This window comes from Podarcis gaigeae, assembly GCF_964106915.1.
Source record: "Podarcis gaigeae genome assembly, chromosome: 16".
In the NCBI taxonomy this organism is placed as follows: Eukaryota; Metazoa; Chordata; class Lepidosauria; order Squamata; family Lacertidae; genus Podarcis; species Podarcis gaigeae.
The window spans coordinates 18,339,572-18,365,624 of NC_139693.1; the positions used below are offsets into that span (position 1 = coordinate 18,339,572).

The 26,053-nt window shown below is 46.0% G+C and overlaps 1 protein-coding gene and 1 long non-coding RNA gene across 2 annotated transcripts; one reads left to right on the forward strand and one right to left on the reverse strand.

Annotated features, from left to right (window-relative positions):
* Window positions 1-3,808: 3,808 nt before the first annotated feature.
* Window positions 3,809-24,953, reverse strand: MEX3A (mex-3 RNA binding family member A). The gene is made up of 2 exons (XM_083717352.1): window positions 24,286-24,953; window positions 3,809-6,217 (listed from the first exon to the last, which is right to left on the reverse strand). The coding sequence occupies exons 1-2, from the start codon at window positions 24,869-24,871 to the stop codon at window positions 5,112-5,114; spliced, it is 1,692 nt and encodes a 563-aa protein (XP_083573478.1). The 5' UTR covers window positions 24,872-24,953; the 3' UTR covers window positions 3,809-5,111.
* LOC310834331 lies at window positions 15,750-23,809 on the forward strand. Its single transcript, XR_014559195.1, has 3 exons — window positions 15,750-16,303; window positions 20,327-20,429; window positions 22,038-23,809. It is a non-coding gene; the product is annotated as an uncharacterized lncRNA (long non-coding RNA).
* Window positions 24,954-26,053: the final 1,100 nt, after the last annotated feature.

Consider the following 26,053-nt stretch of genomic DNA (forward strand, 5'->3'; position numbering starts at 1 on the left):
CTACCGACCATTGGTCCATCTAGCCTAGTACTGTACTGATTGGCAGCAACACTCCAGGGGCTCAGGCAAAGATTCCAGGGATTGAATTGGGGACCTTCTGTGTAGAGAGCACACCCTTCAGCACTTAGTTCTGGCCCCTGTGGACAACTTTACTTTGGGGGGGGGAGGGTGGTGTTTTCTTGACAATATCAGTGCAGATTTGGGGGTTGGCACAGATTGGAATTTAAAAGCTCCCAAATGATCCAAGAGCTCATCTGATCATACTGGAAGAGTTGACTTAAAAAAAAAAAATTTTTTTGTAAAAAAAGCTATCGTAAGTTTTTGTCTATTGCTGGTGAATCAGACCAACAAGCCATCCCTACATACCTATCAAGGAAGATACATGTCAGAGGAGAAAATTAAGGTCATGGGCATTTTTCTTTTTTGATTTATATATATACATATATTAAAAAAAAAGAAAAAGGAATCACACAAATGTATTCCCACCCAATTCCTGTAAGGGGTCCTGGGAATTTCAATGTGTGAGGCCCCATACAGGGCCCTCCCCCCCCCCCTGCAACAACAGTATGCAGCCCCCCTCTCAGACCGGAGGTAGCCGTTGGGTTTGCAACTGAGGTTCTGCAATTTGGGGTTCTCTTCGAGCACGCTCTCTCTCTCTCTCTTTTTTTCTGGCTACATTAAAAAATAACAGGGAGGGCAAGTGGGCGGAAATATATATATATATATATTTATTTATATTTATATATATTTTTTTAAAAGATGGGAGTTAAAATACTGCTATTAAACTAGAGTTGCTACATCAGGCTTTCTTTTAATATATATGTATATGTATATATAGATTAGATAGATAGATAAAAGGTTATTGGAACTAAGAAAAAGGGTCTTTTTTCTCTTTTAAAAAAATTAACTGGAAAGAGGCAAGACCTGCCTGGTTCATGAAGAACATTTGTTCTAAGACAGGATGCATACCCCTTCCATTTCTAATTAGCAAGTGTGGATGTTGGTTTGGGTTTTATACTCTTATTTTCATCTTATTTTTTTAAGGGGGAATATCCATTGATTTTCACCATGCGTGCATGTGTGTTGGTAGGGGTGGGGAAGAGTGTTTCAAATGTTTGTTTTAATAAGAAAGACAATGGGGGGGAAAGAGGGTAGGAACAGATCCACATGCACCTCCCCTGCTCCCGGTCGCCATTCTTCCACCCTTTTACTACTCACCCCATAGGGCCAGAGCTAAAATCTGCCCCAACCTCCCAATAAGTATTTCCCCACGTTGGGAGACCTCTCCTCTTCCTCAGTTATCCTTTCTCCATTGCCTGGCATTAAAAGAATAAAAAAAAACATTGACCGAAAACTTTCTCACATTAACTACGAAACAGACTTCACTCCGCCAAGAACAACTAAATCCAAAGAATATATCCAGCCCCTAATGGGGCGCAACGTTGTCAGAGGGAGCACCATCAGACGGGGGGGCCATCCTTCTGACCCCACCTTTTATTCCTTTGCCACAAAGTCTGGGACACCCTCTTGCTCATCCTCCTCCTCCTCCTCCTCCTCCTCCCCCTATCCCCTTTTATCTACATGAGTGGGAGACGGCCAGGCAGCCCCCTCCCACACCAGGAACAAATGGAATCACGTCAGTATCCGTTCGTTTCCTTTTGCATTCTTTCTTTCTTTCTATTCCAAAAAAAGAAAAATGTATTTTTCTCTCCCCCCTCCTCCCCCCAGCCCCCATTTCCTTTCCCCATTTCTCATACCAGGAGTCATACAGTCCTATTTGACAAAACAGGCACCAGAACTTTTCATTATTATTTTTTAAAGAAAAGGGGAAACTGTCAGAATTTGTGGTGTCCATGAAGGGACTTGTTTTTAAGAAGAAGGGGGTTGGAAAGCTGGTGAGGCCAGTTACCAAGTATTTCAAAAGCCTTTGCAGGCTTTCAAAAGGAATGCATAGAAAGTTGTTTTGCTGGCATGCCAAGGGATGTGCCAAGGACGGAAGAGGGCAAGCCGCACACTTCACTTCCCACGTGGTGTGGAGATCAAGCTGCTTTGAAGGCAACTCCAGATGAATCTTGATGGCAAGGCCAGCCTTTGCCATCTGGAGGTACTGGGTTGGCCAAGGCTGACAAGGACACTTTTGCCAGATTTGGAAACTGAGAGGCTGAAGGCCACCTGAATCAGCTCCATCTCATCCACTTGCAACCATCCACATTTGCTTTCATAGAGAAAAAATCACCCAGGTTTGTCATGAATGGATCTGGCATGCTTAAGTTCTAATTTTCCACGGTGGTTGACCCAATCCAGTTCAGGTTGTGGAACTGCCATCAATCCAGCACCATTTAGAGGCAGTTATGTATTGGAATTTGAAAGGAGAGCAGGCAATTCATGTTGCCAAGCTCACCTGAATGTAAAAAAAATGCAAATAATTTTGATTAGGGTGGTTTTTGTTTTTTGAAAAACACCCAGATGCCTGCACAAAACTGCAATGCAGAATGAAGCCACTTCAGCTTCAAGAGTAGGTGGGAAAGTCCCAAGTAAAACTGACAGTGTCCCCTTTAGCAGAGCATTGTCTTTTGAATGTTAAGTTAAGAACCTAGGAGGTGATCGCCCTTCATCTTAACCCCTTCTTCTTCCAATTCCAGGACAATACACATTTTGCCATCATTTAAAGCAACACCTTCACCCCCAGCTCCCTCCCTTCAGACATGGATCATAGTCACTTGTTACATTCAGCAGAATGCAGTTTGGGCCTTCAGACATGGATCATAGTCACTTGTTACATTCAGCAGAATGCAGTTTGGGTTTTCGCCAAAATAAAAAAATGGTAGAGCTGCAGGGCTGTGTGTACTCTCTGAAAGTAGGGATAAAGTATAAGGGGTGGAATTTGGCATCATGAGAAATTAGGATCCAAGGAGGCTTCCCAATGGGACAACATGGGAGGGAGTATAGGTAGCCACAGCCCAACCTCCTCTGGCCAAGGGATGAAGCTTTGGTGTTGCGCATAGATAGCCCTGTGATCCCCAAGGCTAACAGCTATGTCAAATAATTTTTGCAAAATCTGGGGTGGAATCTGAAGGGATTCTGTTTAGCACAAGAGCACACCCAGCCCTGTCAGTGGATGACTTGAGGGCCATGTAGGACAAATCAATAGGACAGTATTTGGGGGGAAGAAAAAGAGGGGATGGCTTCCATCAGGAAGCATGTTATGTGATGACGAAAGTCATGTTTCCTGCAACGTATCATACAAGGATAAAAATTGAGAAGCTCTCATCTTCTAGAACCATCTATAAGAAGCTGCAAAGTTTCTTGTTTCCAACGTTTCCTTCTAAATAAGGGTCCAAGAAGTGTAAGCATATGTAAAAACGGGAATGGGAAGGAGAACATATACCGTGTGTGTATGTGTGTGTACATACACACACACACACACACTTAATGCATATAATTCTGTTATTTTTAATCCACCCCTCTGAATCTTGGCAATTTGGCATCCATGTAGCAACTTGAAAAAAACTGACTACATTACGTTGCTGGGGGCGTTGAAATTGGCAGGGAAGCGAGTTTGAGCGCTTGTCTCTCCAATTCCCAACAGTTTGATAAAGTATCCTATGTAACAAAAGCAGGAGTCAAATGTCTTGAAATGATTAAGGATGTTTAACAAGGCAATTCAATATTATTTTTTCTTTCTTTTTTTTTTTTTGAGCATGTGTCTGTTTGCTTCATTGTGAAAAAAATATAATATATAAAACTAGGGCAACCTCAGGAAGATCCAGATGAGGACAGCAAAAAGAGGTTTTGGTCCATAAGGATATACTCTTATTTTATCTCTTTATTTGATTTTGTGTAACAAAAGTTTTGGTCCATTTTAAAAAGACGACAAAATTATATATAAACATGTTAATTCGTATATATATATTTTTTGCTTTCTGTCGGGTTGTGGGTTTGTTTTAAGTGGGCTTCGCTGCCAGTATTGCATGATCATCTTCTTAGGTTTTGGTGCGAAATTGTCGTTGTTGAAATGTAGAGAAACAAAGGAAGGAAAAAACAAGGCTTGTCTTTTTGAATGAATGTTTGAAATTGCATCGCTTGGCAAGTGCGGGGAGCGAAATGCAGAAACCTGGATGTCAACCCTCACCAAATCCCCCTTGAGTGGGAATACGGAAGCGTTGATTTGTGGTGTGGGGGGTTTGTTTTTGGAAAATACCCTGTTAGTGACTCCTGATTCTTATTAGATGAATCCCTGCTCAAATAGGAAAAAGAAAAATCAAAGTTCAAAAGAGTTTTGTGGTGGCTCAGAAGATTCAGAATGGAAAAATAAAATGGTGGCCAGGAGGATTTTATCTTGGGGCTCTTCTAACACCCCCATTTCCCCATTTCACTGGCTCTAATATTATTTTTCATTTTAATTTTTTTTCTTAGGAAAAAAATAGAGGAAAAAGAATATAAAGATCTTTAGCTGCTTCTTTTTCTTTTTAAGTGTTTTGAGGTAATACAGTTGTGCCCTCGTTTGATCAGGTTCCCAGAGGCTGATGGTTTCTCTCATTATTCTTTCTTGTTTCCCTTCCTGATTTACTTCTTTCTGAGCTTTTCATCCACCAGGCAGGTTGAAGGGCCCAGCAACTTCATACCACGTTCAGACCAAGACCGGGTTTGCGGGATGAGAAGACGACCCCTGACCTGTCCAGTAATGACTTCTCTCTGTTGCCGGCAGAAACCACAGGCCCTGCCCCAAAATGCCACCACATCGTACCTCCCACGTTGCTTGAGAATCACTTGCGTGCGTGTTAAAGAGTTTCTCGATTTAAAAATGACACTACAAGGCTTTATAGTGTAGTGCTTACCTTCCCAAATATTCCTGGCTTCTCCATTTTAACTTTATCATCATCTTTATTATTTTCTTTAAAAATAACCCTACATTGCTCCTAAAATAATTTCTTTCTTCACCTTTAAATTAATTTCATTTTGTTTTTTCCCCTAATTCGTTCATTCTTCAAATGATTTCATATCTGTATTTTTCTCTCGCTCTCTGCTGTCCCCTCCCTCCCGTCCTGTCACCCACTCCAGTTCCCCCTATGTTGTCTTTTCCCCCCTCTCTCAATCTCTCTCTCTCTCTCTTAAGAAAATATTCTAATGGCCTGAGTGGCTGCTGCATGGCACACGGGGCATTCTGGGTCAGTCCGTTCACAGATCCGCACGGCACACTCCATGCAGAAGAGGTTGTGGCCACAGGGGACCAATGCTGCCGTCACCTCACTCTCAAAGCACACCATGCACTCCCGGCTGCTGGAGATGGACGTCCGGGTGGCAGCAGAAGCACCCAGTTTGGAAAACCCTTGCAAAGGCTCCCCCTGAGACCTTCTAGGAAGCCCAGAGAGGGTAGGCTCTTGTATAGATGAGGATGGGGAGCGGTGCGAGTTGGGATGGATGGTGCCCGTATTGCTAGATCGCTGCTGCTTGGAGAAGAGGACCGAGACAGGGTTGGTGTTCTCCTGCCCAGCCCACAAAGGAGCACCAGACTCTGGCACGCCGTAATACAGATCTTGTTTGTTGACACCATAGTTGGGGAAGAGGTAACTGTAATTGAAATCGTTTTGGTCATTCAGCCGGGGTGTCTCATAGGCAGGGTCCACAGAGCAGTCGCCAATGCACCCGAGGCTGTTCTGACGGAAGGTGGAGAGAGGCTTGCATCCAGGGGCTGGAGTGTGAACCCGCCAGGCCTCTGAGTATCGGTTCTCCATGCCTGAGTCAGGACTGCTGGACAGGAAGTCATTCTCGTTGTTGTATTCTAGGATCTTGCCTGTCCGGACGGCTATATGAGTTTCAATCTCCTCTCGGGCCCTCTCCACGTTGCCTGGGGCTCCCGTGATTTCGAAGACAGGGTCCCGGTCCCGGCTGGGTGTGATGATGTAGGTGTTGGTCTGCTGCTGGATTCGCTTGATGGTAGCTCCTTTAGGCCCCACCACTAAGCCTACCACGCGGTATGGGACCCGGACTCGGATGGTGACTTGCCCCGGCAAGGTTGGAGCACTGCCGAAGGTGGTGCCAGCCTTGTTACGAGAAGCGCGGATCATGGAGAAGTGTTCGGCTGCAGAAATAATTTCCCTCCTTGCCATGGCGACGTCCTCCCTCCGCCCAGTCACCATGAAGACAGGCTCTTCCCCACGTACTGGAGTCTTGATGTAGGTGTTAGTCTTTGCCCTGAGAGCTTTGATTTTGCAACCTTTAAAGACAGAAAAGAAACAAAGCATATACGAGTTAGTTCTGAAAGGCACTGAGGATGTGTGCAATGTACAGTTCTGGCCACCACAAAGTCCTTAAAGATGACATTGAAGAATTGGAGAAGGGACAGAAAAGAGTAACCAAAACGATCAGTGCGCTGGAGCAACTACCCTAGAAGGAAAGGTTATAAACAATGTTTTGGGCTTTTTAGTTTAGCAAAAAGACAACTAACGGGCTTATGAAATGATGCACCATGTGGAAAAATGGGAAAGAACATACTTGTGGTAGCCCCTAAATTGTGGAACTCCCTCCCCACAGAGGTGAGTCTGGCACCTTCAATATTCCAGAGAATACTGAAGACACATCTCTTTACCCTGGCTTTTGACACGAAGTGTATATTTTCAGGAGCCACCTTATTTTTATGATTGAAACTAGTTTTAAAGTGTTTTTAATAGGCCCCAGAGAAGATTATTTCTTCAGACAACAACTAAGGGGATTTGTTGGAGAAATGTGTGCTGATAACCACTATTCTATGTGGCTTTAGGAATGTAAGAAGAGCCTGTGCTGGATCAGACCAAAGATCCATCTATTCCAGTCTATGGGAAGGAGGGCATGAAGGCAGGAGCCCCCTCCCCAGCAACTAGTTTTCAATGGCAGACTGCCTCTCATGTTGAATGTTATACAGAATCCTTATTGGGATCGGACAAAGTTATGGAAAAGAGATTTTCAATCTCCATTTGCCAGGATAACAAAATCAAGTCTCCATGTTCAAAGGTAGTTTGCCCCCAAATACCAGTGGCTGGGGTAGGTCACTGTGGGGAACTGGACTAGCTGATGCTTTGGTCTGATCCAGCAAGACAGTCTCTTAGAATGCTGTAAGGTAGCATTTCCCCCCTCTAGGGCTGGATCCAGACACATCAAAGAAGCGTTTCAGTTAAACGTGTTGTAAATTTAAACAGGGAAAACAGGTAGAGAAAAATCGGAGTCCACATCACCATCTGGTGGCACAATGTTATATCGCATATACAACACATGTAAATTGCTTTTTCTTTACCAATCTAGCCGAGTCCTAGGTTACATTTCTTCTTTCCAGTGCTAATATTCCATGATTTGTTCCCCACAAGCAAAATGCACCCATATGATGTCATCATCAAAATGCTGCCCCATATTACTTTCTTACTAAATCTCTAGTTTCTTTTCCTATGGAAAATCTTATAATTCCCTCCCCCCCCATAGTAAATCTGATTTAAACTGGAATGGGGAGGGGGTAGATATTGGATTTTGATTAGGATGATGTCATGTGGATGCTGTAAAAAGCACTGACTCCACAAGAAACTACTGGGTGTAAGTGCCCTAAGTCCTTACTTTTGACTAACCCATGGAGGATCAGTGGCTACCAAGCATGTTAGCTATGTACTACCTCCAGTATTGGAACCAGTGCACCTCTGAATACCAGCAACTGGGAATCACAAGTTTGGAGAGATCACCTGGATGCAATTCTTTGCCCCACGAATGAGACCATTTCAAGCACAACTGCATTTTATAAAAGGTCTGATGAATGCTAGTGAAGGTGGCAGTAAAAAGAAAATCCCACTGAACAAGGATGGGAAATCTGTGGCTCTCCAGGTGTTGCTGGACCCTCATCATACCTCATCATTAGCCATGTTGGCTGGCGATATATGGGAGCTGGAGAACAAGAACATTGTTAAACTACAACTCCCACAATCCCTGACCAGTGGCCCTGCTGGCAGTGGCTGATGGAAGCTGTAGTCCAGCAACTCCCAGAGGGCCAAAAGTTCCCCATCCCTGCCCTTACGGCATAACATCATTAAACTAAGAAACGAAAAGTAGGATGTTCCAAGATGAAATATCCTAGAGACAAAAACTTATTTCTTCCCTCCTCTGTATTCATGGAACTGGGATAAATAATTTAACTCAAGAAAGACTTGAGGTAAGGTATGTATTCAGAAATCCCAGTCTAGATGGCAAGCACTGGCAGAAAGCCAGAGAGCCCCACTCACTGCTGCTTTGCGCCTTGGGAGGATACAAATGCAGTGCAGTTGGGGGGAGGGGGGAATGCTGCCCCTAATGGACTGATCTCTCTCTCTCTCTCTCACTGCACCGAAAGGATCAATTTCATTGGGGCCGGGAATCTGCATTGTGAAAATCTGCCGCCGTCCAGGGCCTGTTTAGGAGACAAAACAGCGGCGACCCGATTCTTCTTCCCAGATGTGTTCAGCTAAGATAGACGCGGAGGCCCTCCCTGATTTAATGGGTAGTAGTGGTGGTAGTGGCTGAGCAGAGCTAGAGGGAGGAAGAGCAATGAAAGAGCCCTCGTGTAATAGGAAAGGTGAAACAAAGGGGTGATGGAGACGGAGAGACAAAGGATGGGGAAGCCCATGCTGGGCGCAGATGGGAAGGAAACCAAGGCAGAGATGTAATTGGGGACAAATGTTGCTGCACAAGGCTCTCTGGGAAGGGGGGAGAAAGGGATGCAGGCAGGGTAAAAAATAAAAAAGAGGAGGGGGGACGCTGCAGACCAAAAGGCAAAAGGGACCCTGACAAGGAGAGCGTAGAGGAGGAAAGGGGGAGGGGGAATCAAGGAACAGACAAAAGGAGGCAGGCAGGCAACCATGGGTGGGGGAGGCTGTGACTGGCCCAGAAACAGGACAAAGGGTGCCGCAGAGTCAGACAGATGGAGGGAACCCTTCCTCTTGAAACAGAGTTGGAGGGAGGGGAGACCCCCCCCCTACATGAAGGAAACAAGAAGTACACATCCCTGCAGATTCTGCCCCATTCTCCCAGCCCAAGCAGGCACACTACTGAGTAGTAGGTGAGCTGAAGACAATATCAATGCCAACCTCTTTGCACGTGGAAGTGATCTAGAGAAATTGTTAACTTTTCTTGCTAGGTTTTGCCTGGCAGGGCTGGACTCGTGAATGCTTGCCACCCTGTCATGTATGTTGTTTCTGCCATGTCCCAGGAAATTGCCTCAAAGTGGAATGAATAGGGTGCGGAGCTGCAAACATGACTTGATGGAGGAATGCTTGCAAGAACAGGTTTGCTGTGTTGAAAGTCCCCCAAACTCCAAAGAAGCCTTAAAAATGGAATCCCTTTCCAAGTAATTGCACACCTGCAATGTGGCCCGAGTTACTAATTCAACTGGATTTTTGTAACATAACCGTTTCAGAGCTTGTTTTCCTCTGCTGTGAATTTGGACTGAATTGTTGGGGTAGGTTTTCCCACCCATTATATCCATACTCAGAACATATCGGCAGTACAGTCTTGAACGGATTTTATAGTCATTTCCATGCTCTGGGCATCTGTAGTTCTGATATAGGGGTTTGAGACTCTCTCGCCAAACTACAATTCCCAGGATACTCTACTTTGTGCTTTTGTGGGGAGGGATACATGACAACCAAATTGGTATAAAACCAATATACGTTGGTGAAGTAGATGTTCTCTCAACCTCAGGTGGAGCTGTGGGATCTTCCCCCACTTCTAAACAAGAACTCGTTAATTAAGGGCCTTGTTAATTAAGGAAACCAAGCCATATAGCAAAGCTTTTTGAGTTCCAGCGTGCCAAAAAGCAAAGAAAAAAACATTCATAGAATCATAAAGTTGGAAGGGACCTTGAGGGTCATCTAGTCCAACCCCTTACAATGTAGAAATCTCAGCACAGGGTCCCTCATCTAGCCTGAAACCATACCAGAGCCTGCTTAGCTAGCAGTTTTATTACTACACCACTAGGAGCATGAAAGTGAGAGAAATTGTGTGCACATCTGAATTGTTTGTTTCTCTGGACATCTCAAATGACCATGAAGACCTGTATGATTAGGCCTTGTTCCTGGGGCCAATATAGATGTAATGGGAAGAGCATGATATATTTAAACACTAAACTACCCCTGTTATGTATCAAGTGAGTGTGTCTGTGCAAGTTTAAAAGCAAAAGGAGGTGAGGCATGCTGAACTCTCTCTACTTGGAGCTGAGAGAGAGGCTGTAGAGAAGCACACCATAAGATGGGGGCTCACATGTTTGCCCTGACCCATTTTAAGAACAGGACCCCTTAGTGCACTTAAATGCACTAATAAATGTATGCACATGGACACAAGCAATCTGTCACAGTCAGTTCGTACCTACAGCCAGAACAATTGCTAGGTTATACATTCTGATGCACATTTTGAAGTCTTTAAAAAATAAAGACTTAAGATCAGTTTAATCATGTTCAGCAGGTGGAAATGTGATATGACAAGGGGGGGGGCTGTCCTCCTGTAGTTGGAGAGCAAAAGTGTTGCAGTTATGCAGGTACTTCCCTGTTTTCCTGCACAATGTTGTCTATTGAAGTACACTATGAAACCTAATGTAAACACAAACACCAGTCAAAATCAGGATAAACAAACTCAGCATCAATAACAATAGTCTGGGAAAGGTTTTGTGTGTATGAAGGTTGGTGGAAGAACAAAGGAAATAGCTTGGTGGATTTTCCCAGGCAGTGAATTCCGAAGGATGGATGCTATAATGGGAAAGGCCCTGTGTCAGATCCCAGCCTCTTGCTCCTTATAAATTTGGAGTTGCAAGGGGGTGGGGAGAGAGAGAGTGAGTTTGAGATACAAAGATAGAGAGAAGGATGAAATCAAACAGGAGACAAACAGAGGGGTCGATACCAGCTTGTCAGGGGCCCAGTTCAAGGGTAAAGCACCAGCATTGCATGCAGAAGATCCCAGCTCAACTCCTTAACATCTCTATTTAAACAAACCTTAGGTGGCTAAGAAAGGAAATGCCTTTTCCTGCGACCTTGGGACAGCCACTGTCAATTAGAGGCAGCACTGGGCTAGTGACCTGGTTCTGCATTAGGCAGCTTCTTCTGTTCATAGAAATAAACAGGAAGGTGAAAATCAGCAGTGCGATCCTACATGGCATGTTACAGGCTTGTCTCCAGCCTGGAAAGGCTAAAGATCACTCTTTTAAGGATCTAATTGTTCATAGGTTCGAAGCGGTTACTTGCAAATACTTATAATTTAGCCAGTGCTGTTTGGACTTCCATTTTTCCTTTGGTGAGTGAGGGAATGTATGTCTTGATTTATACTGTGGGCTGCTTGACACTGCAACAAAGCCAGATAGATAGGGAGCCTGAGGTGATCCTAGGGAGGTTGCAGCACCCCGATATTACCATGATGTTTTCAAACACCTGTTTGTCATATTCACGCTTCATTTTTCTCAGTGTTCAGAATATGTCTCAGGTGTGCATCCATTCTACAAAGTATAATCAAAATCCCTTTACTTGGCCAGACAGAGGCGGGCATCTTGAAAATCTTAACCCTGGCTTGCAGCACAGGCTGAATAATAATTAGAACGATTCCTTTATGAAATAAACATATCTAGGCAAAGGGGGGGGGGAAATCCTATTATGCTCCTACAGACTTTGTAAAAATAAATAAAGGTTATATATATCTGCTGTACAGTTAACACATTTGGGGGGGGAGGGGTTAAGCTAAACAAAACCTGGAGATGATGAAGATTATTATTATCATTAAAGCATGTGCTACAGATCGCCAGCCAACCATTGGAATATCTGTGCCTCACTGCATTGCCAGTGTAAACTGTTGTTGCATGAAAAAACGGCACTGCCAGCAGCAGCAGCAGCAGCCAGGCGCGGATCTTGAATGTATCGCAGTACAGTAGAAAGTGGGTGTGTCGCTGTCGGGATGGTCATCTTGGACACATGTTTTCCATGCCCGACCAGGAAGGGGAGGGGGTGACAACAGGAAAGGAAGCATGGGCAGGTGCAAAGTATAGGGGGAGGGGACCTGAGGCAAAGGCGTTGGGTTGTTTGGGGGGGGGGGGGGAGGAAATTGAATTAAGCTGAGCTTCAGGAGACAATTTCCTACTGTCCTAGATTCTCAGCCAGGCTGATCTGCAGAACCAAGGTTTGCTTGAATTTACTAGAAATTTCACATGCTCATTCAAGGACTTTTCTTCCTCCTCAGTGCACACTCCCCACTCTGGTCTGCCCCTGCGTGGTTTTGTTCACATTACTAAGAGGCACTCAGGTTGGCAATCTATTTTGGCTCTAGATCTACTGTATTGCAATGGAAAACATTGAATGAGTTGGGCCTGCCTCAGTGGGGCATCCGTTATTTCACTGGTCACAGTGGGAGTTCTGGACCTGATTACCTGATGGAGGTATTGGGGCTGCTTGTGCACTGTGATTCTTCAAAAGCGCAGCATACAGTATTAGATGCAAATTAACATTCCTAAGAATCTGAGCGCTCTCTCTCTCTTTTAAAGAAAGTATCTGGCTGTTAGGGTTATGAGTATTTGCTTCATAGTGAAACTCAGAGGGCTGTCAAATTGCTGGTTAAAGTTTTCAGAGGTTGGAAGACTTCAGAGTCCTCCACAGCTCCGTCCCATGACAAGAGGCAGCTGAATGCCCAACAGTAAAATGGTGAAATAAATTGTGTAAAATGAAGCAAGTTTGTCACTCAAATTTGCATTGCCAGGATGCAGAATGCAGCTTCTCTTGGTACAGACCTGCAGTTACTATGGCACAGAATACACACACACTATCCAGAGCAATGGCCTTAATCTCTTCTGGAAATGAAGCCGTAATTTAAAAAGAACCCTCTCCTAGTGGAATAATCTCAGTGACTATCACAAGATCCATTGTTTGTGAAACATTGACTAATTTGTATGTTAAGCGGGGAGAAAAACAAAAACCAGGCCTGCCACTGAGTTGCAGCAGATCTCTGGTGTGTATACCAGTATGGTAGCAGGGCTTTTCAAAACACTGCTTTGTAGCTTTCATGCTTTAACCCAGGACTGTTGATTTCAAATGTGTTTATTCACTCACTGAGCAGATACCTGGAGGTCAGGCCTTTAACCCCCTCCCCCCAGTGTGCACAAATAAATCAATTCCACCAGGATTTGACACCAAATTGATAATCCCACTGTTTAGGGTTGCCAGGTGACTAGCTGCTGTAGCCCAGCTGACAGAAAAGAAATAGGTGAGGCTCCTTTTCCCCACCCCAAAATACTTTTTAAAAAGTGGTGAACTGAATATATAGCTTTTGTTTTCATTTCTATCTTGCAAAAGAACGCATTTGCAGCATATTACACTTCTTCCAATGATCTACTAAAAATCAATGGCCCCTGCTCTGTAGTGCCTGGGTCCTCCTCTGGGCTCTGCCCTAGTTTGATTTCAAGAATGGCGTGCACACACACACACAAACAACACTGAACAATTATTGCATGTCACCTGTTCTTAATAATTTATAGCATCAATCTTCATCTGGTGGGTCAGAGGAACCCTCAAGTGGGTCACATCCTGGCTGCAGGTGGGTCACTGGTCACACCATGACACTGCCACCATTTTCTTTGCACTTATTTTGGTATAAAGGTGTTTTGAGTTTTTTAAAAGAAGACAAAATGCAAAGGAAAAAGACAAGGAAACAAAACATACAGAAAAAAGCTAAGTACACAGGGAAGACAACTTATGGTTACATTTAACTGGGAGTCAATCCCACTTAATACTACTTCCAAGGAAACATGCTTTGCATTGAGCTGCGCGGATAGGTTCGGAGTATGACCATACTAGGTTTTTGGTACGGTTGACCCATGAAATTTTGCTGCCTGAGGCAAATAACAAGATGGTGCCCCTTCCCAATTCAATGTATAGAAAGCCACTGGACTAACATTGAAATCTGACTTCAGCAATGGTGACAGGTTAGCTGGTCAGATTAAGGGGCCTAGAACAGGCTGTGTGGCAACAAAGGGGAATTCAAGAAAAGCAATTGTGAGCTGCTGATACTCAGCAGCTTCTGTCACCTGAGGCAGATGCCTCACTCTGCCTTATAGTAGAGCTGGTCGTGGTTTTAGCCTGTGTCTAAATAAATAAATAAATAAATACTGTCCACTCAGATATTGCTTGACTATTAATACTCATTTAGCATCTACAGTACCATCTACAGTAGTGCATATTGTTTTTAATTCCTTCACTTTGGCGTTGCATGTCTTTTATTGTTTTAGGATGATTGTTTATTGCTTTTGTGAACTGCTTTGGATATTTTTTATTTGTGTTTTCAATAGATGGATAAATTAAATAAAAGGTTGCAGCCAAGGGGTTGAAAGAGGCACAAAATTTTGAAGTTGACTGCCTCAGCCAGCATCAGGAGCTGGTGACCTCTGGCAGAGCCCAAGACTTTCAGGCCCACCTAAAGTGAATGAGTGGTCGCAGTACTGAAGAGCCACTGCAGCTGCCCTCACCCCCTTGCTCTAGCCCTCGAAGTGAGGGCTGAGCCTACCAGGCTCAATTTTGGCCACCATGAAAGAAGGAAGAAACCTGATATGGGGGACCACCACCTGGAAGAAGAACAGGCAAGCACTGACCAAGTGGTGGCTGCTGCTTTTCTTCCTCAATGCTGCTGGGTCATGTGCATGGTGGCTCTTGGGGCAAGTTTGCTGACAAGAAGGTTCCACAACCATTAATGGCATCCTGTTGGGCCCCCTCCAAAAAGATGGGGGCTAGCCCAACCGGTCAATTTATAGAACTGTGCTCTCCAGGGGCTGTTGTTTTTTTTAGGCTGGAGGTTTGCATCTTCTAAGCACAATACAGTGGTAACTCTGGTTACATACGCTTCAGGTTACAGACTTTGCTAACCCAGAAATAGTACCTCGGGTTAAGAACTTTGCTTCAGGATGAGAACAGAAATTATGCAGCGGCGGCGTGGCAGCAGTAGGAGTCCCCATTAGGTCAGGTTAAGAATGGACTTCCGGAACGAATTAAGTATTAACCTGAGGTACCACTGTACCCTTTTTATTAGCTAAGAAAAAAAGAGGGTGGGGCATAAGAAGGTAAAGCAGAAAGACATGGGGAGGGCCTGAAAAATGGTGAGGAGAAAGAGAAGCAGGAAAATACAACCTTAAAATGAAATTAGTATAGTGAAAAGAAAAAAGAAAAATGGATCCCAAGTTGCAGGTTGGAATTAAAGATGGGTCATGGTATGAAAATGCTGCTTTTAGAGTGCATGGCAAGAAAGGGAGGGTGATGAGATGCTCTTTCTATCAGTTTCTGAGCCCCAAATATATTTCAGTCATTTGAGTAGCAGTTGGGGTGGACCCTAAAACATCCCAATAAAGCTTTATGTCTGACATCTCTTTCATAACCCATCTGGAGGAAGACAAGAGCTGTTTTCATAAGGTAGAAGTGTATCACTTGCATGGGGCCTATGCTCTTGCACCCAAACATATACAGTCATGCCTCATGTTGCGTCCGCTTCAGGTTACGTTTTTTCAAGTTGCGTCCTGCGGCAACCCAGAAGTACCAGAACGGTTACTTCTGGGTTTTGCCGCTCACGTATGCGCAGAAGCGCTAAATCGCGCTGTGCGCATACGCAGACACGGCGCTTCTGGATGTGAACGCTTCGAGTTGCGGACGTGCTTTCAGGATGGATTATGTCTGCAACTCGAGGTTCCACTGTACAGCCTCCTAAACATGTGATCTGTGACTCTCCATTTTCCAGAGAGGAGCCTATATGTGTTTGGGTGCACATGCACAGGTTCCTGAAAAGATTACCTCAGAACACGGGGAGCTTGCAGGGTGTAACCAGAGACAGGACATTCTCAATGGTGGCACCCTCGCAATTCCCTCCCAAGGGAAATCAGGAGGTCTCCCTATTTACTTGAATTCAATAAACATCTAAAGACTTTCTTATATGTCCAGACTTTTGGCTGATAATTTTATGAAGTTTTTACTTTTGCCTGTGGTGTGTGCTGCTTTTAATTGTTCTTGTGTAATTTTATTTCTGTGAGATGCCCTGGACTCCCTTTGGAAGGGCAGGCTATGAATTTGATACAAACAAACACACACCCATCCCATGTGCTCATTAGTAAACAAAAAATGTATGAAAAGGACCACGCCCTCTGGGAAAGCTGGTTTCACTCAGGTTCTCTTATACAGGAATGCAAGAAAGCCATTAAAACCCAGCTACCATGTTCTGTGGGCAATTTTGAGGGACTGGTTTGGCCCTTCAGAACCTTCTGGAAGGGAATTGTGATCCAGCCTCCGATGTTGTGGTGCCTCCACATGAGGTAAACATGAGGTAAAAATGAAAATATAAGAGGGTCCCAGGACTCTTATGTTCTCAAACCCTCTCAGGACACAACTTCTATAGAGAATTGGGAGAGGGCTGAATAAATGGGAGCTGAGGAAAAGACTCAGAAAGAGCCAGAGACACGTATAGAGGTTTGAGAAAACCAAATTAAAGTTGCAAGGTGAAGGAAATAACAGCCCCACCCTGCTGAAGCTAGTCCACCCTCAGAATTCTCTGTCAGGACCTCTTTTCAGAATTGATTCATACTTGACAACCCTATGCTCTTTTCTTTCTTTCTTTTGATATGCTGCCTTGCTGCCAAGTCAGTTCACAATTTTGAAATACTAAAACAAATAAATGGTATAAAATACAAAGCAACAGGCTTCTCTCAGGCAGACTGAGGACGAATCCACCCATACATTTAAAGTGCTATGATATCATTATAAACCAGGAGAACCTGGGAGCTGTAGCCTGTTAAGGGTGCTGAGAGTTTTTAGGAGGCCACAAATTCCCCTCACAGAGCTACAACTCTCAGAGTGAAGAGGAATTGATTGCTGGGTGGAGTTTTGCCTGCTTTTTTTTGCTAATTCTACTTATTTTGCAGTGTGTGTAGATGTTTCGCTTTGCTGTAGGTGTTCTGAGTATCAGCAGTTTTTCTTCCATTAAATGAATATTTTGTGGTGTCCATGAATTTCTGAGATTTCCCAGGGTGTCTCCAGGCCCATAAGTGTTGGGGGCCTGTTTTAAACAACAACAACCACCCCAAAACACATACATTTAACAAATGTGAATTATCCATGTGACAAACCCAGGTTTGCAAACCTAAGTGTCAAACACATGGTTTTGCTTCACACATACACGTATAGTACATACACTTCATTAGTGAACACTTGAAGTTTGGCAGCTGAAATGTATAAACTGACAAGTATTGTTTAAAGATAGTGTGAGGTGAAATGCAGGTTCTGCCTGTGACGACCCAGTTACACATGCATTTCCTCACTTGATTTGTTATCATGTGTGAACCAGGAGCTAGTACTGGCAGCTTTCTGGTGAATATACTTTCAATGGCAAGTTGGGAATTGCTATGTTACAATATGAATCCAGAATTCTCCTCAAGATGTGGAGAATGTGCAACTGGCTCTCAGGTGTGACTCAGAGGCTCTGGTAAAAATCAGCTTTTTGGGACTTACTATCGTCAAAAAAGTTACATTTCTTGAAATACATGTGATAAAATTTGGCATGTATACCTAATAATAATAAGGTGTGAAGCAGGCAATAGTACTGTACTGTTATCTTTTCCTTGCTGTGACACATGGGATCTGATATACCAGGGGTGAGAAACAAATGCAAATGTTACTTTTGTACATTAGGGTATTTTCTTCACATGTTCACACACCCCTTGCTATCTTTCATTGAAGCAAGGAGGAGACATTATTAGAGTTCAAGGACACATTCCAGCAAGGCATTAAAACACTTAGGGTACAAAACAAAGCCAGTGAGAGTTTGGCTCCTGTGGAAAAAGTCCCAGAAATAGAGGCTTAGGGGCCACATTTGTCCTCCAGGCTGGAGATTCCTCACTTCTACCTTACACGTATAGAAACCTGAAATAAGATTTGCCTATCTTTTTCTCATGAGCACCACTTAAATTTATAGAAAAATAGGTCTCAGGATTCAAATTTGCTGGAAATGCCACTTGCCGATTTGGAATACACCCTTCACCAATCCCTAATGTCCAAGGACAACGTAACTATTCACTGTCAAAGGAAATGCATTTTACATATGTGAAGGAAATGCTCCCTGCACCTTCTCAACAGCACTTTCATCCATTTTTACCACATGCATTCTAGAGCTGAGTCTTGGCACTAGAAAAAAAAAGCCAGGTCTAAGTAAGCCAAGTACAAAATTACACCAATTTTGTCTAGAACTGGTGACTTTTTTCCCTTTTCCACTCTCTATACTAGATTTCACCAACATGGTGCCCTCCAGGTGTTTTTGGACTGCAACTTCCACCAGCACATGCCAGCATAGTATTGGTGCAACTCCCTTTCCCTCAAATAGCACTAGGGGAGTCCCACTCTAGTTGTGAGGGTTGCTGTAAAGATTACCAAGATAACATAACTGAAACACTTTATAAATCCTAAGTATTATTGTTAAAGAAGAAAGCATTATTTTGTTGCAATCTTGAGGTCTAGAAACATTTTTTAAAATGTCCCACACCCTGCTATTTGTGCCGTTCAATCCACTTTGTGTTGCACAGGAGTAAGCTCTAGGATTCTCCTGGGAAGTTTTCTGGTTTTGTGCTAGAGGAGAACAACCACAGTTAAACTTAGCAATTTATTTGCCATACTACACAACTGCAGAAGAGGTGGCTCCTGTTAAACTTAGGTCATGGTATATAAATCACTGGTGAAGGTATGTGCAAAAGTGAGTGTGGGGAAAAGCTAAGACCAAACCATGGTGACTTTGGCTGGCTGAAGTATCATTCACAGCCTGGCATGCTCCACCCATTATGCTGTGCAGAGAAAACAGGGTTTTGACTTGCAGTGGGCGGGGGTATAGTGCTACCACCTTCAGCCACAATGCCAAGGAGGATAATTTCACCAATAGTATGGTTTCTGCTAAAAGTCAATGAAGTTACAGCTTTCCACATAACTCCACCACTTTGACTGAAATGTTCTATCTATATACTGTATTACATGACACTATCACCACATCATTAATCCACTGGGCTGAACAAAGGCCTCCTGCACTCAAAGTCATGCATCTCATGATGGCTCCAGCAGTCCCTATTAAAAAAATAGCGAGGTCCTTCTTTGGCTGTTCTTGACGCACCTGAATATTCAAGATGATCTATGTGATCAGAGCAGCGATGTCACGCTGGCCACGTGACCCGGAAGTGTCTTCGGACAGCGCTGGCCCCTGGCCTCTTGAGTGAGATGGGCGCACAACCCCAGAGTCTGTCAAGACTGGCCCGTACGGGCAGGGGTACCTTTACCTTTACTTTATGTGATCAGATAAAGAGCTATACTGCTTCAAAATGCTCACTAAATGGATGCAATGCAAAGACAAAGAGTTGTATTCAACGCTAGTTCTACTCAGAGTAGCCATGTTTATGTTACTAGACATGACTAACTTAGGGTCATTAATTTTAGTGGGTCTACTGAGTAGGACTTAGTTGACTACAACCCATAGCATGCCAGCAAGAAGGCAAGGACAGAACCCTTCTCCTTTACATACTAGATTTCCACAGGGAGGGCTTTTACGTGTTATCAAGCTCAAGATTCACACAACCTTCATTCTGAAGGGACAGAGGGTTGCACTGCATGATTCTCCTAACGTTTAGCTCAGCCCATAAGATAACACATTCAGTCTCATGTTCCATCACCAGTTTTAAGACCAACCCAGAGCCTCTGCCCACTGTCTATGCACCAAGTCCATGCAGAAAGGCTACGTGGAGGGTTGCCTCACAGCAATGGAACTGTTTTTCTATAAAATGTCTCTAAAATGTATTTTCCCCCAAAGGCTTGAAACTCCTCAATGGCTGTTAACTAGGTATTTGGTAAATTGAACCTGTTTCCACAAACATTTGCTTTTTGTGCATTTGTATATCTTTAACACCTTGTTTTTCCTTATGTACTATTTCCCTGCCCAGGAGCTGCTGAGCTGGAGCAGGGTGGAGATCCGGATGGATAATTAAAGAATTAATAATTAAATAAAGTGCCCTTGGCAGATGCCTGCACTCAGAGTATGAACTTATCTTGCATCCTTTATAAATCCCGTAACTTGAAGGGCCGCGTTGTTTTGCTCCATGATTAAGTTGAGAGCATACAAGCAGCTCTTTTAAAAACACAGTTTCCATGGAGCGTGCATATGCTCCAAGCAGAACTTTGCCTCTCATGGTGCCTTTTGCACAAAACAGATCCATGCTTGGGTACCTTTCCCAAAAACCTAGATGGGGGGGGGGGATCACAGTTTTTGCTCATCAAAAATAGCTACACCTGAATTTCATTTTTACATTTAGGAATGGAGGACTCCTGGACTCTTTATTCCAGAAGCCCAGGATGTGGGAATGGAAATCAACCCCATTGTCAATGTACTTTCAAGGGCAACAGGGAGGCAAATCAGTGGGTATTTATGCTGCTAATTAAAAATGCTGTTTAGCAATGTCATTGAATGGCCCCCTTTAACATAGATGGTAAGCCATCCCAACACTGGATATGTTAACAATCTATGCTTTGATTTATGAAGAAAGCTACTTAAGCAAAGGAAAACCATGATTGTATTTAACCTGGGAGTAGATTAATGAAGGCCAAACATTTTTTTGAGCAAGCTGAATATTTGCATTTTTATACCCCTGTAGGTTTTTTTTAATAGCCCCCATCTTCTGCTTCAACTAGCCATGCCTAAATTTGTTTACTCACTCACTCACTCACTCACTCACTCACTCACTCACTCACTCACTCAAAGACTTCAAGCCAGTAGATATTCTAGTAATTCTCTGTTCTGTGGCAAAATCTAAAATGGAAGGGTTTCGTGGTAGCAAAACAAGATGCTGCTATTGTGCTCTCTGGGGTAACCCTGTTGACCCACACTCGATAGGCGGAGGGTGTGTGTGTTATTGGCACAGTATAGAGCAGTGTGCTTAGAAAAGGCTGGAAGCCATGGTGTCTGCCTTTGGCAAAATGGATTGGTTAGATTTTCCAAAGATACCCAATGGCAGGCCCCATGAAGAACAATGGGGCTGAGAACCCTTTCTTTGTTGAGGTGAAGGGGGATGTGGTGGAGCCCTTTTCAGAGCCAGCCTTCAGGAACCTAGCCTTTCCTGAGCGATGCAGACACCGCGACTTCCATCCCAGGCCTTGTTAGTTTATCTGCTTTTGAGTTTAAGGTTTGGGGCAGTGCAAAAGCAGTCCCACTCCATGGGAAATAAAAGAAACAAAAAGATTTTGAGCAGTGCTGGTGCACGTGAACTGAGGAGCTGTCTCATACCTGTTTATTAGGGTTCTAAAACTGTGGGAGGAAGCCCACCTCTCCTCTTGAGGAAAAGCCATTAGTTTCCGCCAGCCCTCTCTAAGCGCACTGCCGTATGCCATGCACACACCCCCTTCGCCTGCTGAGTGTGGGTCAGCAGGGTTACCCCAGAGAACACAACAGCAGCATCGTATTTTGCAGCTATGCAACCCTTCCATTTTGGATTTGGCTTAAAAGGCAATTTTAAAAACAACACACACACACACACCTTTCCACACACCCCCTCTAAGAACCCAGCATAATTAAACAAAGAGAGGCCCATCTTTCGCTGCAATGCACCTCACACCAGTTCTTCGCCTGCGCCACCAGTGTTGAGCACCTGGGCAAAACAGGATTTGTGGTAGTGTGTCAATGTGGACAATGAACAAGATAAGGAAGAGGTGGGCACCTTCGGTGGGTGCACACCCACCCACCCACCCTTTCATGTGTTGCTCCATGCGACCTTGCTCTCTCTCCCCCCCCCCATTTTTCTTTGCAGAGGTTTTGAATGAACTCTAACTGACTTTGGGAATGGAGGAAAGGTTTGGTTTGGTTTATTCCCTGGGGAAGGTTGGAGATAGTGGCTTTACAACCAGGTCAGTGCCGATACACAGTCTCAGAAAGGTGTTGCTCCCATGGATATGGGGGTGAAGGCTCATCTCTATGCTGCAGGGGCCCAGCTGCTAAGCCCCAAAGTCTCTAACAGTTTGTTTTGTTTGTAGGAGGAAGACCTGCCATTGCCAGCTCCATTGTTCTAATAACATGGCTCTGGTTTTTTCGGTGAATCATCCTTTCACTCCTCTGCCCCATAATCCTGCCCCCCTCTGCCACACAATTCACAGCTGAAACCCCATTTCCTTTCTTCCCTCCCAAGAGGCCCTATAAAACTTCCCCACTCATTGTGGTACATACAACTGGGAGTTGCGACCACATCTCCAGGGCTGACAACACTCACACACACATGAGTATTAACAACAACAACTCAATGTGAAGACCCCCCCCCCTTTTGAAACAAGGCAACTTTAGCAGACTCTGGCACCTTTGTGTTGACGAAGATGAGGGGGATGGTAGACAATTTATTGGCCATCTTCCTCCTGGGGTATGGATAGGACATAACACACACATGGGGTGTAATTTTGTTTTTTTAGGGCTCTCAGCTATTGTCTATCATGCACCACTTAAAAAAAGCCACAGAATAGAAAAGTGTGCATAAATGAAGACAAAAGGAGGGCTTCTAAAACATAAACTGTCGTCTCTACACAAGCACGCACACAAACACAGGCCACATATTTCTATAACAAGTTCAACTTTCATTAATCTGTTTTTCAATCCTTTATTAGGCTCCAAGCATTCGCCTCCTTTCTGCACACACACACAGCCCTGCGCACCAGCCACTATTACAGCCCAGAAGAGAACCACACCCCCTTTTGCTTCCAGAAATGCACTCAACAAAAGGGGGGATTTTCTCAGCCTTCCCCACCGAGTCCCTAGCACCAGCCCATTGAAAATGGCAAGTGCACCAAATCTTCAAGACGGAGACTGTATTATTTGTAAGACCAGAGAGATACAATACAGATCTGGATGCAATTAAAAGTAACAGGCGTGTTTTCACAGTGTCTTGGGGGCACTTCAGATTTTGCATTTCCATTTTTGAAAAACAGAGCAAGAGACAAGACAAGACAGAAAGCACACACAGAGAGAGGAACTTTCTGCCATTTTCCCCTCCTATAAATTTAATGCATTTTATTTATTATCTAGCTTAGAGCTATAGAATCCCCAGTGCTTTTTATTTCTACAGTGCACCGTACGGCTAGTAAAACGTATGGATTTGTGACCCTTTTTCAAAAGACATCCATTGCCTTTCCCCCCATGCCTGATGGAGAAGGACCCCACCCCCATTTCCACCCCCTGCAGTGGTCATTATTCATCTTAAGTGTGAGATGAGAAAATCTAGCAAGTGGCCCTGGAAATGATTTATACAAAGCAAAGGCAGCTACGAAGTGGGCGTGGGGGTGTGGTGTGTGAAACACTAACTTTGCATCCACTGATGTCCCCTTCTTCTAAGGCAGGTCAACATTAAGTGTCTCAGTGGGAACAAGAGTAGTGGGTTTTTTGCGAGGCTAGAGGAAAGGGCAAGTTGAACTTTTTTGAGAAGGGGGGGGGGAGAGAAGAGAGAGAGAGAGAGATGGCGGGTGGAGGAAAAGAAGAGGGATAAAGGAAAGTATGAAAGAAACAGGAGCGACGGGGAAGAAGGGGGTGCAGCAGGGAGAGAGCTGGAAAGGCCGGATAAAAGAAAGGAGCAGAAAACGAAAGATAGGCGAGAAGGGCAACATCACCAGCGCAGGAAAGACGTGAGGTGGGGTGTGGGAGACAGGACAGAAGTGGGGTGCTGGGATGAAGGTTCTCAGACAAACCTGGGAAAGACGTGGCGGGGGGGGGGAGCGAAGAGGCCAGAAAAACAAGTGCAGCGACGGTAGCAACAGCAGCAGGAGGAAAAGACTTACTGGAGGCACAAAGAAAGGAAGGAGGGAGGGAGGGCGAGGAGGCGAACATCAGTGGAGGGGGAGAACGGTGGGACTCGGGACAAAGGAGGGGCGGGAGGAAGAAAGAAGAAAGAAAGATGGAAGGAAGGAACGAAGAAGAAAGATAAAGAGGGGGGAACCGGTGGGGAGAGAGAGAGAGAGAGAAAGTGAGAACTGGGAGGAAAAAGAGCGGAGGGGGGAGTGGCACTTGACAAAGAAGACTGGAGAGCAGAAAGAGAGGGAGAAAGCGGAGGGGGTGCACAAGAAGAAATAAGGACCCCCGTCCGGCGCAACGCCTGCCCAGCCAGCTAGCCAGCCGGGAGGCGGTGTGGGCGCGCTGCTGGCGGGCGGGCTGGGGTTGCGCAGACAATGGGCAACGCGGAGGAGCGCGGCCCCCTCCCCACTGCAGTCCCGTCCGGCGAGCCTCTCTCGCGCGCGGAGCGCTCACCTTGCCTGCCCACGATCTCGGCCACGTGCTCGGAGCTGGGCACCGGGACGCACTCGGTGGTGTTGGAGCTGCTCTTGAGGCGCAGCTCGGCTTCTTTGTACAGGACGCAGAGCTTGCCGGCCTCGGCGGCGGCGCCGGTCGGGGGCGCGGGTGGCGGCGGCGGCGGAGGTGGGATCACGGCCACCGCCGCCGCCGAGGAGCCTTTGGGAGCCGCCTGCGACGGGGGCTGCTGCTGCTGCGCTGCTGAAGCTGGCGGAGGAGGAGGAGGCGGCGGCGGCGGCGGCTGTGGCAGGGGCGCTTGAGGCGGCTGGGGCTGCTGCTGCGGCGGGGGCGGCGCCGGGGGCTGCGCCGGCTGGTTGCTGCTGCCGTCCTCCACTGCCCCGCCACCGACCCCCAGGGCCGAGGCGGAGGGCGCGGCGGCGGCCGAAGGCTCCCCCAAGCCCAGTAGGCAGAGCTGGTCCAGGGCCAGCTGCAGCGCCCGGTCATCCTCCAGCAGCGCCCTGTCCTTGCTGCTCCCTGGGAAGCAGCCCAGATCCCCGAAGCCCCCGTTCCTTTCCATTATCCCTGACACTACCAGGCTAGGCATGGCTAACAAAGGCTGGGGAGAGAGGGGGGTGGGGGGGCGCGGCGGCGGCGGGATGGTGATGATGAGGATGGGGCTCGCTGCTGCTGCTGCCTTTGCTGCTGCTGCTGCTGCCGCTTGGATGGGGAGGGGGCGGGTGGGTGGGAGAGGAGGAGGAGGAGGGGGGGAAACAAAGAGCCTGCTAGAGAGGAGGGGGGAGAGGCACAAAGAGGTAGTGGGGAGGCGAGAGAAAGAGGGAGAGACCCCCGCCCACCTCCCCTCTTTTCCCTGCTGGCCAAGCCCCCTTTCTCCCTCCCCCCTCCCCTTCACCCCGACCCCTCTCTTTTTCTTTCTTGCCGATTCTCTCTCTCTCTCTCGGTTCCTTTGCTGTAACCTGATCCCTTCTGCCCAGTGTGGCTCTTGGGCGCACAAAGATCCCCCTCTCTTTCCCCTTTTTCTTTTTAAAATGCTCTTGCTGTGCTGTCGCGCAGACCCCGCCTGGCCGCCGAAGTGGGTGTGGAGATGGAGAGAAAGAAAGAGAGAGCTAGTCGGGGTGGGGGGGGGCGACGGCAAAAAAAAAAAAGCAGGAGCGGGGGGGGGGAATCCGACGGGATGGAAAAGCCCCCAAGTCACCCCCGAGCGCGCGCGTGCGAAGGAGCCAGCAAAAGGCACGGTGAAGGGAGCGCCTGAGTCCCGGCGAAGAGCAGGACGAGTCGATCGCGGCACCAGCAACAGCAGGAGAGGGGCGGAGGGAGAGCGAGAGAAGTCTCTTTTGTTTTAAATTCCCTGGCTGCAGCGTGAAACTGACACTCAGGAAGAGGGAGGCCCGGGGGCTGATGGGGGATGTAGTTCCGCGCGGCGGGGAAGGCGCACACACCCCCTTTTCTCGCTCTGGCGGCGGCCTGAGTGCGCTGCCGGGAGGGAAGGACGGGAGCGGGAAGAGGGGGGGAAATCGAGAAGGAAACAAAGAGAAGTTAAAGAGACTGAGGTGGAAGGGAGATCGGGAAAGGGCCACTGCTCAGTGCATGGAGAGCAAACGGCTTTGTATGCCGAAGGTGCCAGGTTCAATCTCCGGCTAGGGCCGGGAACGAGCCCCGCTTGAAACTCCCGGAGAGCAGTGCAGATGACACTGATCTCGGTGTGACGTAGTATAAAGGAGCTTCCTGTTTAAATCAGCCCCTTGCTCAGAGCCATGCGGACTAGAAG

Bases quoted from the DNA above. Each gene is read 5' to 3' on its own strand.
- MEX3A (XM_083717352.1), bottom strand. From the start codon at position 24,871: ATGCCTAGCCTGGTAGTGTCAGGGATAATGGAAAGGAACGGGGGCTTC. The intron at 6,218-24,285 runs GTGAGCGCTCCG...CTGTCTTTAAAG, and splicing joins CGAGATCGTGGGCAGGCAAG to GTTGCAAAATCAAAGCTCTC.